This window comes from Aythya marila, assembly GCF_965140915.1.
Source record: "Aythya marila genome assembly, chromosome: 7".
NCBI lineage: Eukaryota > Metazoa > Chordata > Aves > Anseriformes > Anatidae > Aythya > Aythya marila.
In genome coordinates this window covers 27,302,797-27,320,904 of record NC_139048.1, presented here as the reverse complement: position 1 = coordinate 27,320,904, position 18,108 = coordinate 27,302,797, and the positions used below count along the sequence as shown (strand labels likewise).

Below are 18,108 nucleotides of genomic sequence, written 5' to 3'. Positions count from 1 at the left end.
AAGAGTTGCTAAATGACAACTATGGCTAGAACAATCCGCTGGTATTTATTTTCATTATCTGTTTGCTGCTACAAGACATTGGGTTTCAGAGGATGGTTCACCAGCTGCACATTTTGTGAACTGTGAAGGAACCTATGAACTTTATGTTTCTTCTCAAACAAAATAAATATTATTTTTTGCAGTCTTGCTCATACTGACTATCAGCAAACCCAACTTTTATTGTTGGGAAAGATCAAAATGCATCTGTCAGGATACATGACACAAGCTTACAGAGTTGATTTATTAGGTGTTCCCAGAGTCTTAGGTTTACAACCATCTTATCACAATGAGGAGACCGTGAGAATTAGCACAGTGAAAACAAAGCAGGCACCTTCTTCTCCAATATTAACAACTGCTCAGAATAGAAAAAGCAAATATTTTTCACACCATCATCATCACAAGGTGATATATTAAGAATAATTTTCATAGCATTCAATTCCTGAGTTCTTTATAGCTCTGCTCAAATAAATGTTATTTAATGATTCCCCACCTGTAAGGGTACTACATCATTGTTACTCCCTTGACTTCGGTTAAGTTTCTTCTGATTTTTCCAAAAAAGAAAATCAGTTTTATGGAAGAATATTTATTTCCTGAGTAAGGCCTAAATACCAGAGAGTTAAACTTGGCAACTAATTTTAACAACTGCTATATTAATTTTGCAATCCAAGCATAGGAGATTCAGGTTAATGCTTCATACTTATTTATACCGCTGACATTAGTTTAACTGTTAAGCAGCCTAAGGAAGAGTACTATTTGATATGACAATGTATTTCCATTAAAACAGCAGTGGCCTGCCTGTTGCACTTGCCTGTGACATGTTATTTTCATTTGTATCCATCAGACATTACTGTTACTAAACAAAAGATAAAGATTCTGGATCATCAGATTAGGTGTTGTGGATGAACTGCTGTCCTGGTTTCAGTTAGAACAGAATTAATTTTCTTCCTAGTAGCTGGTGGAACGCGGTGTTTTGGCTTAGGATGAGAAGAGTGCTGATAACACCCCGATGTTTTAATTGTTGCAGAGCAGTGCTTATACCAAGCCAAGGACATCTCAGCCTTTCGCTCTGTCCTGCCAACAGGCAGGCTGGGGGTGCAGTAAGAGCTGGGAGGGGACAGACCCAGGACAGGTGACCCAAACTAGCCAAAGGGGTATTCCATACCATCTGACGTCATGCTAAACAATATATAGGAGTGGCTAGCCGGGGGGAGGGGGCCGGACTGCTCGGGGTTAGGCTGGGCATCGGTCAGCGGGTGGTGAGCAATTGCATTGTGCATCACTTGTTTGTACATATTTTTATTACTTTCCTATTATCACCATTGTATTATTATTATTATTATTATTATTATTATTATTATTATTATTATTATTATTATTATTTTCCTGTCTTATTAAACTGTCTTTATCTCAACTCACGGGCTTCACTTTCCATTTCTCTCCCCCGTCCCAGAGAGGGAGGGGGGAGGGTGAGCGAATGGCTGCGTGGTGTTTAGCTGCCAGCCAGGTTAAACCACGACAACTGCTTTAACAGTCGTGCTTGTTCATGTATCACTCACCTTCACACTTCACCCTTTAGAATGTCCTAACTCTGCTCATTCTTGCTGTAAGAAATTAGTAAAACTGATGACTCCTTGTCTTGGGTACTGACTGACTCTTTACCTGGAACACTTGTTTGTAAAATCACCCTCAGGCTTCTGCATCTCTTTTGCGCATTAGTTAAAGCAGATTTTACTCTGCAGCTGAGACACACACACATAAGGTCAGTCTCCACAACCCAGCTACCAACTGGGTTGCAACTACCATATCACCAAATAACCAGATCAGCCGTATTGGCTATCAGAGATGTTTGGCTTCATCATCAATATTTCCAACTAACCAAACATTCAGTTCTGAAAGTCAAGAAGACTGATTGTAATGTGTATGTACTCTACCCCACACTAGGGCTAACAATACATCATTTAGTTTTCTCATTCAATACTTCTTTCAATCTCTCTCATTTATTACAAACTCACTGCCCCAAACAAGCACTAGCAACAGCCAGCCTGCTTTCAATTGACACAAAATTTTTAATACACATAGATGTTCAGCCTGTTTATAGGAACATCATGATAATATTTACTTACCTATGTGACAGAAATTTAAATGACATTGCAAGCATCATCATTGGTGAGACATTTTGGGAACCCCACAGAAATGTGCACCAATCCAGACCAGGCACCCTGCATGCTGAGGCAAGGCAGGTCCCCAGTGCACCATGGCATGCTCCTAGGAGGAAGCAGGGAGCAGCAGCAAAGAATAGGTGAACCTTTCAGCCTCTCACAAGGAAGAAAACTGTGTTATGCACTACAAAAAGAGATTTAGTCCCTAGAGAGTTGAGAAATCTAAATGTAAAAGCCTGACAAAAAAGATAGTAAATGAGAAAGTAAGGCACAGAGTGATAAAAATATATTGCCCAAAGCCTTTTGAATAGATTGCATCAGAGGTGGGAACTGAATCTAGTTCTCACAAGTGAGTACTAAACAAGACTTTATTTTTTCTTTCCTTTGAGGTATTAGGCAATGTACAGCATGTCCATATCATCAGAAATTTCATGAAGCTCAGCCACTCTGATTACAATACTTAGATGTACATTTTTGAGAGGACAGTGTCCCCTGAACACATATATGAATTTCATTTTTCCCACAGAAGCTGCATGAGCATACCTCAGAAGCATACATCTGTTGTTATATTTGCAACATTTTAAAACTGATATGCCACATTAATAAGTCTGCATTTATCTCTGCTATCCATACGAAGAAACAGACACTCCAAACCAAGGCCAGCAATGATACTGAAGTACCAGGTATTCATGTTTGTGCATGTACAATAGCATACAGAACATAAACCAAATAATATCCAAAAGGAGGCATAGGGGAACATGGTCAAGGATAACAAAACAGCAAGTGTGGCAGATAAACTGAACGTTTAACTCATGTTCAAAAAATGCTGCATGTGAGAGAGAAATAAGGATCTGTCAAAGGTTCTGGCTGGAGGTGGGTTTGGCAGGTAATGGGACAGCAAGGTACACAGCCTGCCAGTGAGAACCTCTGCAACTGGCAGCTGCTGGAGCTTGTGGGGGAAGGCAGTACCAGCCAGTTCAAAAGGACACGCAAATTCATGGATGGCAGATCCGTATAAGGAGAGTAAAAGAACTGGGCAGGAGTCTATACTCCAGCAAATCTGGATTCTTGAGAGTCTGACAAAAATGGCTCATTTCCTTTCCTTAGAGAATGAATGCTTAATTGGATGGACCATTCATCTGCTCCACTGGGGCATCTCCAGGGATGGATGTTCTTATCTAAATGAGCTTTTAGTTTTACTGACCGTGGAGAGTCCAGCCTTCCTCAGGAATCCAGGCTTATGTGGCTTTTGCTCTTAGAACAAGTTTGTGAAAAAGTGGTGAAAATAATTTTGAAAAGCAAGGCAGGGATCCAAATTCTAGGTTTTTATGTAGTGTTCACCATTACCGTTTCACTTCACCTAACTACAAAATGTTTCTAAGAGAGTACAGTGGTATCTTCCATTCCCTCATTATCAGTCAGAAAAAACAAAGTGAAATTCAGTTCTATTTTGAAAGTGAAAATACTCTCCAAATCAATTATTACACTATTTTCCTCAAAGAACAGGGGAACTTCAAAAGCAAAATTCTCAGAAGACAATGACAGAAGTGGAATCCCTAAAGCAACTGAACCCATAAACACAACGAAAACGCTAGAAAGCATGTCCTGGATTACACGCAATCAAGGCTAAGCTTTGCATCACCCATACATTGCTATTTCTAATAACTGAAAAATATTTGTCGCAGTAATTGTGATTATTTTCTACAGTACAGAAGTAAACTGATGGGAAAGGCTTTGCATTGGTGGCCATAACAGGATGAGTATATCGTCACCTCATGTCTCTGTATACAGAGTGGGGATTTGTATATTTTGCTTTGTGTACAGTAATGATTCCATATTTGCTTACACTTCTTAAGTAGTTCTTAACGGGAGGGGTGGGGGGGGGAGGCAGCTTTAAGAAGCACAAGCATTTCACTTTCATGTGTAGTTCTGGATTTTGCTTTTTTTAGCCCACCATAAAACACCTCAGGCCTCATCTTAGACTCTGTCATAATATTTCCAGGCTGGAGACACAAGATTTCATTAATTTGTACACAATCAGGATCTGTTTTGATATTAAATAAAACAATCAGAAAGCTACTCATATGAGAAGACTACTCTGAGCCAAGACTACAGGGATTGGCTTTATTTCAAGTCTTAAGAGAGACATAGTAAAAACAAACAAACAAAACAAAACAAAACAAAAACAAAGAAAAGAAAAGAAACTAAAATGTTCAAAATGAAGCTAAAATGCTTCAGCTTTGCCTCCTACGGTACGCTTTCCTGCTTCCTATGGAAAAGCTTACTCTTTGAATCCTGTATGTGTTCCGTATCCTCTTTCTTTTATGTATATGCTTATCTTTCAATTCGTATGCCTCAAGATTGCTGCTTACAATTTCAGTTAAGCAGTAAAATTATAATATATGCAGAATCTTCTGTGTAAAAAATTTTGCTTGTCAACGAAGTCTACAGAAACACTTGCATTAATTCCACCAGTACTTTTAAAGTTTCCTATAAAGTGAAGTGAAACACCAAACTTCTAGAGCTCACAGAATCACAGCATAACAAAGGCTGAAAGGGATCACTGGAGGACAACCACTGCCCAACCAGCTGCTCAAAGCAGAGCACACCTTGCAGCACCATCAGGGTACTCAGAGACCTCTCCAGCCAAGCCTTAAAAATCTCCAGCAATGGAAGCTCCCCAGTGTCTCTGGGGAACCTGTTCCAATGTTTGACCACTCTCATTTTGAAGATACGCTTTCATAATAAGTAATGAGAACTTTTTTTTTTTTTTTTTTTTTTTGATGCTGTCTGGGTCCACCACCTCCCTCACCTCCACAGAGTCCAATTCTGTCTTCTCTGTAAGTAGCCATCAGATAGTTTTAGATGGGAGGGAGATTCCACTTTGTCCTCCTCTATGAAACTAGTGCACTTTGCATCTCTTTGCATGTCTTGAGCTCCCTGGCCATCTTGGTGGGCATCCACTGGACTCAATTCAGACTGTAAATCTCTGTCCTTACCTAGGGGGTCTGAACCTGGAGACAGGTCTCTAGGTATGCCACAAAAGTCCAAAAGCAGTAGGAAAAAAATCCCTCTGCCTGCTAGCTGTCCTCTTGCTAAGTCAGCTGCACCATTAATATTCATCACCATGTTGGTATAATGACAACTTATACTTGAATTGCCAAAATAAACCCCATATCATCACTTACAGTCATAAGGTTATCATATTTTTACTTTTAAAATCTGAAAAAAAAATGGGCAAAACTCAACACATGCAAAGGATGCACTAAAGGTAATTTTTATGACATCTTCACAAGCTTTTTATTACAGTGTCTTCAGTCATATGCAATAGTTTATGCAAGCTGTTTTTTTTTTTTTTTTTTTTTTTTTTTTTTTTTTTTTTTTTACACAAAAGATGCATCAGTTCACTAACTCTACTAAAGACAAACTTGAGCTTCCTAAAGAAAATAACCCACCCACTTTCTGCAGATCCCCAGCTGAGAGGTGAAGCAATGACCTATTAAGTCTGTCAGTCCCTCGGGCTACGAATACATTACAAGACAGCAATGGATTCAATAGAACATCACCTTTTCTTTTCAAAAAATATAAAAAGGAATACTTCTGATCTGTTATTCACTCCTGCTTAATTTAACTTCAGGTTAGGAAAAAGCTTATTTGTCATTTTTTCTGAAAAGAATCCCTGCAACTTCTCTGTTAAATGCTAATGAAATGGTTCACATTAAACATAGTTATGCATTAACACTGCAGTCAATACCAAATTCTGAAAACAAACAAAAATGCTCTCTATTTTAAAATTTATTTTCCTTTACATAAAGATAGGCTCTAACTTCTTTCTAAAATCTCATATAAAATGTCATGATACACCCATATAATTTCTACAATACGTTTCATTAAACAACAATAAAATACAAAACAAAACAAAACACACACACAAAACGTTGCTATGAAGTTTATAGCTCTCTATAAACAAGAGTGGACAAGCGAAAAAATAGATCTTGATATAATTTCATATGTAATCAGTAAATATAACAGGAGCTGTTCTCAAAGCCCAATCCAAAATCCACTGATGAAGTTCATGGGAGTCTTCCCATTAACTTCCACGTGCTTTGGGATGAGGCACCAAGATACATGTTAGACAGTGAAAAAAGAGAAGAGAAAACTTACCCATGAATTCGATTCCTAAATGGTCTGCTGTACATAAGAAAGCATGTAAAAGAAAAAAGAAGAAGAGATGGAAATGTTAGAAATAGACTAAAAAGTAAATACAATCTATATCATCATTTGTATTGTATGATTCAGTATTGAATTCAGTACTTTATGACAGATGCTGCAGAACTCAGTACAGGGTCAGGGATATACTGTATAAGGACTGGTCTGAAAGAAAACCAGAGCTCTGTCCTCACAGGGGCAACTGTAAGCCAGAACTTTAAAGTGTTGTCACTTAAAGTAAGTGTATTTGGGGTAGGACGTGAACACCTGCAGTCATTATATTTACATTGACTGAACTGCCTCAAGCCAGTTACCTACAGGAATTCATCCTCTCTTCCTCCTTAAAATCCTCTCTCAATATCATTAATTAAAGTGTTCTCTTTCATTTCTCTTTCAGGGATCAAAACCTAGACTGAGAAATGAAAGACTTTTATTACTGAGTTTTGCAGCTCATTACAGTGGCCATGCCCCCACCCAATGTGATTGCACAACTGTGGTGTGTTCCATAACAGAAAACCCAACTTCAGGAAATAGCAGGCACATTGCCTATTTAGCCATTTGTTCTGATATGGAGCAATAATTTCAAGGAAATCAGAACAATCAAAAACTTTTTTTTTTTTTTTTCAGTCACATGGACCAAATTTACCATAATGAGATCAAACCACTTCAAGACCCCTTTTTTCACATGACTAGTGGTGGTAGTGAATCATGGTTTGATGCTGTTACAGAAAGAAGTTTTAGTGCAAAGTAGATTTCAATTTATATAAAGCCTTTATCTTTTTTAACTTGATAGGAAGTATGTTTAAGTTGACATGCAATTAAAGAATAACAAACTCTCCACCCTTCAGGGACAGGGCAAAGGAAAAAAATAGAGCTGACTCTTCAAAACTGGGTGTGTAAGGAGTAGCTTCAAATACAAACTTAAATTGTGGAAGACCAAACTTTCTGAAAGGGTGCAAACCACAATTTTTGTCTATGCTAGGACTGACATATTTTACTTTTGTATTATACGTATATAATGTTAATGTTAAATTAAAACCATACATATATGAATTAGGGAAATATAACTTCACACAAATTTAAAGCCATACATCGCACATCTAATCAATATTTATGCATTCACATCCAAACAACCCTGTTGGCACAGGGATTTAATTCTTAGAAGAACATGAGATTAGAAATATCAAAAGTGCATTTAACATAATATATTCACAGAGGTTGTATCTTGCTTTTTTCCTCAATTTTTCTGTATCTACAAAATCCACAAATATCTGTCTGCAATTCACACCTTGCGTCTTTCTGTAAACTAGATGAAGATGTAGCCACCAACGGCTTGCTTTAAAAAAAATTATAATGGAGATCAAAACACTGTAATCAGGTCTCCAAGGAGCTACGGATATTCACACATGAAGATCAAGCTATATCATCTTTTTAAGGCTATGTAGAAGAGCTGATAAAATTATCCTGACCAGGTATGCAGGTTCTCTAAATAGCAGAGCTTCCCATGCACGGCCTGTACTCTCCTGCATTCGGTTCACCAACATGGTTAAAAGCTACTTGTTCAAAAAGAGCATACAAAATACACCCTTCCTTTAAAAACTGGAGGGTTCCTTAACAACATCTGGAAAGTTCAATCGAAGAGGGCGGAAATTTGTCAGGTTATTTTAAATCTCTCACGTGCCTGGAAAGCAACTTCAGCAACCACCATAGTATATATCGCTGATAAAGCTGACTTACAAAGATTATGATGAAAGGATGTCTAATGGGATAAACCCTTACAGTAAAATATCTAAGCTGCCAATTTGTATCACCAAGAACTGTTCTACAAGCTCTGCAAGCAGACACCTGGAAACAGAAAACACCGCATTAATAATCCCTGCGGATTTGGTGCACTGTGCCATTCAGAGCGCATAGGCATTTGCACAGCCCTCTTCCCCTGCATGACGGAAATGGAGCCCAGGCTTGGGAGCCAACCTCTGCAGTCACCTGCAGGTTTGGGGAAGAGCCACCACGCCCAGAGTCATGATCAGGAAATCACCCAGGAGGCATATCTGGGGATTATGGGCGTCCCACTGACTGAAGTGAAAAACACCCAGTGACAGTGGCATCCTGTTTAAAACACACTTTCCAGACCGCTGGACACTGGATAGTGTGCAAGTGCTGTCCAAATGCATCTGTAAATCCCTATTTTTGTTTGGTTTTGGTTTTAAACTGCAAAGAGACTGTAGTACAACTCTTCACTTTCTTCCCCCCTGTTCCCTAGTTTAAGTATGTCACGACTTCATTTTAAAACAAGAAAGATGCTCTGATCCCACACACAGCAATGGGATGGCAGCACTACTTTGGCTCAAGGACTTCAGAAGGAAGAAGAATAAATAAAAGAAATAACCTCTTAAGAATCTGAATGTACACACAGCCTTCCATCCCCTTTTCTCTCACTGCAGAAATTCAGCTGTACTCACAAGTTAACAAACACCTAACTTCAAAACTTAATTCCTTAATATAAACATGGCTCCTACACACAGAGTTGAGGATGCAAAGTAATGAAAGGCAAAAGACGAAATATCAGCAGTCATTAAAGTAACTGCTCCCATTGTTTGGCTCTTAGAGTAACGTTTGTATCATTCTATGATGTTTCCTCCACTAGAGAAAAAGCAAAAACAAAAATCCAGCATGACAACCCCAAACCCACATCTTTGCATATAGAAAAACATAAAAACAAGAAAAAACAACAACAACAACAAAAAGCAAAACCAAAAACAGAAAAGGAGAGAAAATGACTGCTGCCACCTCTCCCCTTATCTGAATCCTTGTCTGAGTTGTCTCCTTTGAAAGGCCACCTCCAAAAACTAAACCCGCTTTCTCAGAAGGCAGAATCGGGTGCTAACGCTCTGGGAATAAAGCCTTTATTCCACGGACAGGCGCCACCTCCAGCAGAGAAGTGACAGGGCTCTGGCAGGGGTAGGAGGGCCCTGAAACCTCCCCACTAGAAGTGCAGCGTGGTGAACACCCAGCGCACCCCTCCACTGCACCCAGCAGTGGCTGGGACAGGAGGCGTGGGGAGCAGGTTACGGGCATTGGCCGGCTGCCCTTGGCTGCTCTCACTCACCCTGTTCTGGTGAACATAAATAAATGCTTTCACAAGTGCCATCCTTCTCCGAATCGTGCTTTTCCTCTCTTGTTGATGGCAAGACCTTCCAGCAGGTATTTGTGAGAGACGTGCACACTGTAGGGCAACAGGGGCAGAAAGCAAGCTGTGGTGCTTTTTTTTGTGGTGCTGGCCAAAGGCTGAACCAAGCACAAAGCCATGGAAATACTGCCCCCTGATATGCCCCCGTGTAATAAAGGGCTGCTATATTCCTACTCAGTCATAATGCGTACATGATAAACTGCATCCAGAACGCTTCCTCGGGGACAGAGTGCGGAGTGTCAAGTAATTTGCCATCAGGCAATGCAGTTCCTTCAAGGACTCAGTTCAACAAAAATGTATATGAGAGCTATTAATGTGCTGAAGCGTGGGCACTGCTCCACAAGATAGGGTCATTAACCAAATAATGTGACTGTATTTTATTTTTGTTATTGTGATTTCTTTTCTTTCTGGTATTGCTATGTTCTGAGGAAATAATATATTACTAAGACAGGAAGACTATTCACTTTTGTATTTAATTTTATAAATATTTCTGTATTTTGTTGTTGATGTGGGAAAAATACTGTGCCTTATGGTCCTTGTATTATGTGAATTTGTTGCTAATATTGAAGGCATTTTAATTTATACTTTATGAATACATACACACCTGGGAATACTTGATAACAAGCACAAGAGAAGATAAACTTGCACCTGCTAATGGATAAATTTACTAGTGCTTCACATGCAACTTGCAGCCTTGGGTCTGGATTATGGTTTGCTGGGGCCTTTTTCTTACTTGTATTAACATTGATTTTTTTCCCAGTTCACGACAGGTTTCATTATTCCGGGTGCATTCTAACACACTATGAATAGAAATATAAATATCCCTGATTTGTATAAGAAAAATATTCATTATTAAAATATTCACCATATACCACCTCAGACATTTAAATCTGTCCTAAATATAGGTTGACTTTGGCATGAAGGAGACAGCTTTACAATATCTGTGCAAAGTATTTTCCCTGTAAATGAAATTTATTGGTTCCAATAAACTCATAAGATTTGCTAAATTGTCCTTGGTAGTTTATGTCTTGAATAAAAAATGCAACACTGTAATATGCTGCAAACTACCTTGGGACAGCTCAAGTGTTCTGAACAGATTTGGTTGATGGGAATAAGACAAAGTTTAAGACCAACCAAACTTTGTCTGAAATAGGAAAACAACAACAACAACAACAACAAAAAAAAAAAAAAAAAAAAAACACCACCAAACAAACCTTTTTATTCAAAAAGGAGCTAGCTGAGGATACTACCTAAACACTGAAACTAAACCTACTCTATCCATTATGTTTTACACTGTTTGACAATACACAGTTTTCAGCCTGCTCATGTATTTAGTGAAGATAAAAGCATAACTGGTTAGATACGCGTATGAAAGCATATTATTTTTGAAATCCAGACCACTGCCTCACTTTAGCATGTGAGCCCACAACTTTATAGGACAAGCTCTGTCTCTGCTCAGCAGGGAGGAGAGACAACCTTCTCTGGATGTTAGATCAAAAAAAGGAGTTCTCAGACTTAACAAATGAGCCAAATGCTATCAGAAGCTTTTTTCAGGCTCAAAAACAAAAAAGCACCAGCATGTCAAATGTGAGTTATTAGAAAGCACAAGACTGGATTTTGTTGTTTGTTTTAGAGATTTGGTTCTACAACTAATTTGCACAGAGGTACTCTCCACAATATTTAGGGGGGAATGATTGGGACGATTCAAGGGAATCAATCAAATAAATAAAATGAAGATAGTTCAACTACTGTTTTTTCAAACCGTCTTCAATGAAAGACATTATACAAATCTTACTCTGCAGGACATGTAAAAATGGACCAAACTAAATTCTGAGATGGACTTGGAGCAAACTCATACCTGGTCCGTCCATTTATCCTCTCCAAAAAAGACGGCTGCTAAATTTTTTGTTGATGTGAATTTCTCTGGCAAAAGGTGTATTCACTACATGCTAGATAGGGTGACAGTAAATTTACAGAATATATTGGTAATTTGTCCTGCCCACGTTGACAGTAATGAAAATTATACATCCCTTATACGTCCCTTAATGGACTGGGTCATTTTTAGTGAAATTTTAAATCACAGAAATCATAATTTAAAAACAGAAGCCATAAAGCTATATAAAACTTCACAATCTACTGTATTCTTGGTGTAAACAATGATAAAAGATTCATATTCTGAATTGAATATGATAGGGTATAGAAAGGGTTAATTTTATCTTAAAGCAAATTAAAATCCTCAGTCCACAAAACTCAACACTGAGACAACATCTAGAAGTTAATCATTCTATCCATTTCTTTTTGGTTAAAAAAAAAACAAAACACACACACACACAAAAAAAAAAAAAAAGGAAAAAACAAAAATTAGACTTGCTTTGAATATTTGTATGGCTATATAGAAGTTAGCATAGCCTCCAGATAGAACCCCATACCCACCATCAGTTCTATAATAAAGGTGCATTTGAAAAAGACACAGCACACCTGTTCTTTTATAAATAGCACACAGTACTGAATAATGGACTAAACCATTGAGTTTCTTTATGTTTGAATGACAAACACTCCTGGCTGTGTTTTACTCCACCAAAGTGGAAAGACTGTTTCTAACTTCTGAAAATAAACACTAGCAATACTTGCATCTTCACAGGTTCAAGACACGTTAGAATTCTGAACTACGTACCTCTCCTGCAGCATGGAGGCTCGCAGCAGATTATCTTGCCTGTTCTGTCATTTTAAAGATCTTAAATTATCATCTCTACAGCTATCAGACTGTTATTTCTCTTTGATGCATAACACTGGATTTTGATGAACAAATTTACTTTCATCAAATAATGTAGACAATCTGCAGATATCCAGTCTTGTAAATCAGTACAGATTTTAACCCTAGATTAGATATTTATATATATATATATGTATATATATATATATTTACTGTGGCTATAAATTCACTAGAACAAACAATCATGTCTTTAATTTTAAATTTATGGATTGAAATTACTCCATCAAACTTAGAAAATGCCTGAAGCATATCTTTAAGAATTTTAGCAGGTCTTGGACAAAATATTGAGTGTTAAGTGTCAGCCAAATACTGCAATCCTTCATTTTTCTCTGAATGAGCTACTGTATTCACCAAGAGAAGAGAGAGCAAGTAAATGTCAGATACTGCTACTGCACACATATTATTCAGATATATATTTACTAATTTAGTTAACACTCAGAAACAAACAAACAAACAGAACACACATAAGGACTCTAACAGTCCAGATTATGTGTGGACACACTGTTTTGTCTCTTGTCAATCAACTCTAAGATACTTTCTAATCTAATTTGCGAACAATTTAATGCTCTTTCAGTTAAAATTAGTTACTGCATCAAATGAAAATGAAGCTGTCTGTATATGGTGACTCATGGTGAAGAGGTTATTTACAAAGCTTCCTCTAAATATATGCTGAAAATGATAAGTAAATGTCACCACTGTGATCAATCTCCCCACAATCTAATGAGACTGCAGTAAACATCGAACAATATATTGTGGTTACTTGGTTACTGATAGGAGTAGCAACTGCTATAAGCAATGATTCTGCTAGGTGTTCCTACAGTAAATAAAAAGAAATATTTCCTGATATTCTGAGAGATAAATAGATCAGCAAAAAATCTGTATTAGCATAAAAACTGGGGAAAAAAAAAAAAAAAGGCAAATCCTCTTTTCTGTTCCAATTCATTACTGAAGCTGATCATCTCTGGTTCCTTTTTTTTTTTTTTTTTTTTTTTTTTTCCTTTTTTTTCCCCTCCTCATTTGGCTCCAGACATCACACTTCTTTTACACTACCATCTACAAGTACAGCCTCACATACAAGGATCTCTCTTCTGTGCTAAGTACACAAAGAGAAAACACCAAAGCAGCTATTTGACCTACTTCTGAAATTTTGAAGTATTTTCTTGGGCTTCTGCAGTAACTTTCTCTGACAATGACTACACTCATCCCACAGTCACAATTGCCTAGTAGATGATTATGGCACTGTAACAACCGAGGAACCATCAGGAGAATTAGGCTACAGAGCAATACAGTCTCCCATCCTTCTCTGTGTCATTAACGTAACAGTTCCTGCATAGCTGAGACTTTCACTGCATAAAATCCTTGTCTGTATCTTCTCACTGCTCAAGGTTTGCACAGTGGCATCTGCAGGTGGGCTTGCCTTTATACACAGAAATGCTGGTGAGTGGTATTATTGTATTAATCTAAACTGAGCTTTTCTAAGACGCTTGAAGTAATTAGACACTTCCACTGCATTTCAATAGCAATTGGCATGGTTAGTCACGCGGAGTCCTTTGAAAACGCCAACCTCTACATTGCTAAAACTGCTCCTTTCCATCTATGTCATGACAAGCTCTCATAAAGCTCCTTAGGAGAAGGGAATCATATTTTTGTCAACACAAACAACAGAAAAAATGCTACAAACCATATTCCAAAAGCAAATATAGCACTTTCAAAACATATGGTCTGGAAAGTTTTTTGAACCATGTATGAACTAGATTATTTGTCTTGTCACAGACTTAAAAGATTTCACTTGACTGCAGTGTGTGGGGTGGGGGGGTGGGGATCCTCTTCTGGTTAAACAATTACACAAAACGTCTATTAGGGTGGAATAAGTCTACGAGGTTCTTAGAAATTACTATAGGGATTTTTGCACTATTATTTCCAAATGGGTATTTGACAATATGGGTCTGTAAAATATAACCAGCCTCACAGAAACATTAAAGGAATTGCTAATAGCTCCCTCTTCTTACAAACATATGACATTTAATAAACATTTCTCATACTAAATGTTACTTTATTCCTTCCACAGATCATTAAGCTGTCCTTCACTTGCCTGCTACAGAAAAATGTTCAAATGCAATCGTGTTTACTGCTCTCTAAAAGCACGGAAAATTTTGTAAGTTTTTGTCAATTCCTTAAAACCTAATTACTTTCTTCAACTTCAGGACAAGAAATGTACATCAATTTGTGGAAAAATATAGCTTTATTCCCTAATGCACTAAGTAATTTGGTTCTACTGTAGTCTAAAAATAAGCCCCTGAACTACTAACATCAGCAGAGTACGTGTATTTACTCCAAGACTTTTTACAATATTGACTGAATTATACATCTCTATTCTAATGAGAATAAAGTTTCCATATTTATTTATATCTATATTTAGCTGTCTACATATTTGGTCTGATTTTTGCATTGAAGTATGCAGGAAACTCAAAGGTAAGGGATTCTTAGACCTTTTTAGAAAGATGTTTTTTATTTACCTTGATCCAGGAAGCTACGTTTCTTTAGTCAATCAATATTGACAATGGTAACCATATTTGTTGTACAAAGAAGACACTTTCTTATATTATTTTATTTTAAATAATGCAGAATGTACCATGAGAATTATTTAAATTTACTCTGATTACTCCAAGTAAGCATGAGTCTCACACGCTATGTAAGTAGCTACCTTACACAGCAGCTGTACTTAACCTAATTTCCAGTATTTCTGTGTTTCAAGCTTGGATGAGGATAAGACATATTGGCTTTAATCAAAATTCTCCCAATGTTTCTGGCATTTCCTGTACCGTGGGCTTGCTGATTTCCCTTGTCTCCTATGTGTCTCTCAACCCATTCTTCCTTTATTAACACCAAGATCTCCCTTGTTCCTCCAAATCTCACTGAGAGGCTCCTTTCTCTGGGGAACCAGGCATCAAAGTCCCCTCACACCATGGATATGGCTCCAGGGGAACAATCCATGCGCATAACAGGTTGCATTAAAAGAGGTTGTATTCAGGTTGTATTCACCTACGTAAGCCTTCTTTGTTTTGTGAGGAAAAAAAGAAACACTTTTTATTTATTTATTTATTTATTTATTTTAAGAAAAATCACAGGGCTATAAACCTGGAAGCTTTAAAGACCTTATAGCAGTGAACTTTATCATAAAAGTTACCATTTGTCCAATGTCTCTTATGATTCAGTGGAAGAAATACCAAATGTCACTTCACAAAAATACTGTTATTACTGCACAACTCCGCCATGGCTGTACAAAAGTGGTGTGTACAGCAAGGCAACAACTCCAAATCTAGGCACATTTCTTCTATTTTTTCAGTGTTATCCCCCCCCCCCATTCATTTTACAACACAACTAATAGTTTCTTAAAAACAAACAAACAAACAAAAACCACTGTTGCATGATCGGCTGGCTGTCACGGTGTGCAAAACACACACATACATAACATTGCTTTTACTACATTTATGCTGTATGTGGTGTTAAATATTAAAAAGCTCAATGTCCACAGTTAAGTAAGGGGGTTGACGGAAACTTCAGGGGTCTATTTTTTGGTTTGTTTTATTTACCTGGTAATTTCTATTGAAAAACTTGGTGATTCCACCAAATGATTTGTGCAGCTACATTTTGTCTGAAACTGGTGAGCAAACACAGACACTTAAGGGGATTATTGTACAATATGGTGTTTTCAGATTCAGGGATAGGCTCCCTGAATGACAGGCACAGCTCTATACTACAGTCTGAGTGCTCTCTGAAATCACCTAAGAAGTGCCTTCCCCACGCCCCATCCTCTGAGGCTGTTGCCAACAGCCCTCATGGAAGCAGGCTGGTAGTTACCAGCCTGTTTGTGGTATCAAAGCACCAACAGCAGCTGGGAACAGAAGAGCTGTATTTTCCTCTAAGTTAAAACCCTTTCTTGACATCTGTAAATAATTTGTTTGAGGTAATCAATACTAAGCCAGCCATGCTGGAGAAGCACACTACAGTTGGACAGCAGGTCTGCAGCAAATGGAGAGCTGTCTGAATGTCAGGAGTTTTAAAGTGAGATGAGTTGTTTGTAGACATGTTAAATTACAGAGTTATGTTATCAATGCACCAAGGAAATGCGTTTCTTACCTGGAGCTGTAACAGTTCAAATAATGCCAGGTCACTTTGTTGGTGTGTGTTGGCATATGCACCCTCACACCATCCTGACCATGTGTGCTTAAGAACCCACAAGACCTTTAATATCAAACAGTGAAACAACTCATCCACTTACCTTGCAGTTTGGTGTAGTGCACGCAAATGGAATAGATGCTTTTTCCATGCCTAAGCTGCCTACTTTATGGAAAGTTTATGGAAACAGATTCTATTGAGAAATCTATTCTGTTTATTAACTAATAATGAAAACAAACACATAGCAGCAAAATGGATGGCAGAAAGCAACCATCAGATCTTCTTCACAGCCTGAGCATCTTGTGGAAGTCAGTTTAACTACTACACGAAAGATTAATTCTGGATACATGATGTGAATTTATGGTGTCTAATATCTAGATAACAATCCAAAAAACATTGTAATTGTTCCTGTGATTATTGTAGGTCTTCAAGTTCTCTACTGCTATAAATTGTGTACTGGTATGTGATAAGGGAGTCTACCATATGGAGGCAGTTTGAAGTACCTTTTCAGAGTTTTGTTTCACTGCTACTATACAGAGCATTCAAATATTTTTAAAAATATTGCTAAGTGAGGAATTAGAGTTCTTTTTGACTGTACTATGTATAACAAATGCTGTCTAAAAACGTTAATGTTTGGGATGGATAATATTGCTCATACTAGAGGTTGGAAGCAGACCTGGAGCTATGATAAAAAGGATTCTTAACTGAGATCAACAGAAATAACAAGAAAAAAACAACAGCATATTGGAACAATAGCATATCACGTGCACACAACCTGGAATTATTTACAGCAAGAGCAGCAAAATTACAGCTGCTGTTTGCCCTCACCTGAGTATGGTGACACACTGCAATTAATTGTTATGAATGTTACATGAGGATAGCGCCAAAAGGCCACACATACGGAAATATTTTACTCATTGAAAGCAATCACTCTGCCAGAGCCATTCAGACAAATGAATTTGTTAGGCACAGATCAGGTCTAAGTGGAAGCACGCAGAAGCGTACCCAGGTGTTGACGACTGCAGCACTGGCAGCTTGCACCTTGCCCTCAAAGCAGCTCACAAATTACTGCAGCACCCCACGCAGAGCAACGTATCAGAAAAATATAGAAAGGAAGAGAATTTTTTCTGTGACCTTCATAAACATAAATTGTGACTTAAAAGCCAGGCAAAGATGTTTGGATGAATGCGGAGCCTTTTTTTTTTTTTTTTTTTTTTTTTTTTTTTTTTTTTTAAGAGGCTTCACAGAAAAAGGCATCAGAAAGCCAGCAGGAACAATGGAAAAAAGCCACTATGCCCTGCCCTTGGTAAGATTCCTCAGCAAAGCTTGTACTTGGGATGATCAGAAGTGCACTTATTTTCTTTTTTCTTGTTTCTTCTCCATAATACAAACATCCAGGGTTCTCAAAGAGCGTAATAGTTCCCAACACACCTCACAGTACATTTCCCCCATCAAAGGTCTTTTGCATTACTGTTTCATGTCAGGGTTAAGATATAACTTTATTGTACATTCAGTTAGATGATAACAATATCACAGAATCCAGTGTTTCCATTACAAGA

The 18,108-nt window shown here is 37.7% G+C and overlaps 1 protein-coding gene across 1 annotated transcript in view; it reads right to left on the bottom strand.

Annotated features, from left to right (window-relative positions):
* Positions 1 to 18,108, bottom strand: part of NRG3 (neuregulin 3) — a 406,497-nt gene that overhangs the window by 65,150 nt on the left and 323,239 nt on the right. Inside the window, exon 4 of the mRNA XM_082764302.1 lies at positions 6,363 to 6,389. Coding sequence (XP_082620428.1) covers positions 6,363 to 6,389 — 27 coding nt within the window. The remainder of the gene's footprint in view (positions 1 to 6,362; positions 6,390 to 18,108) is intronic.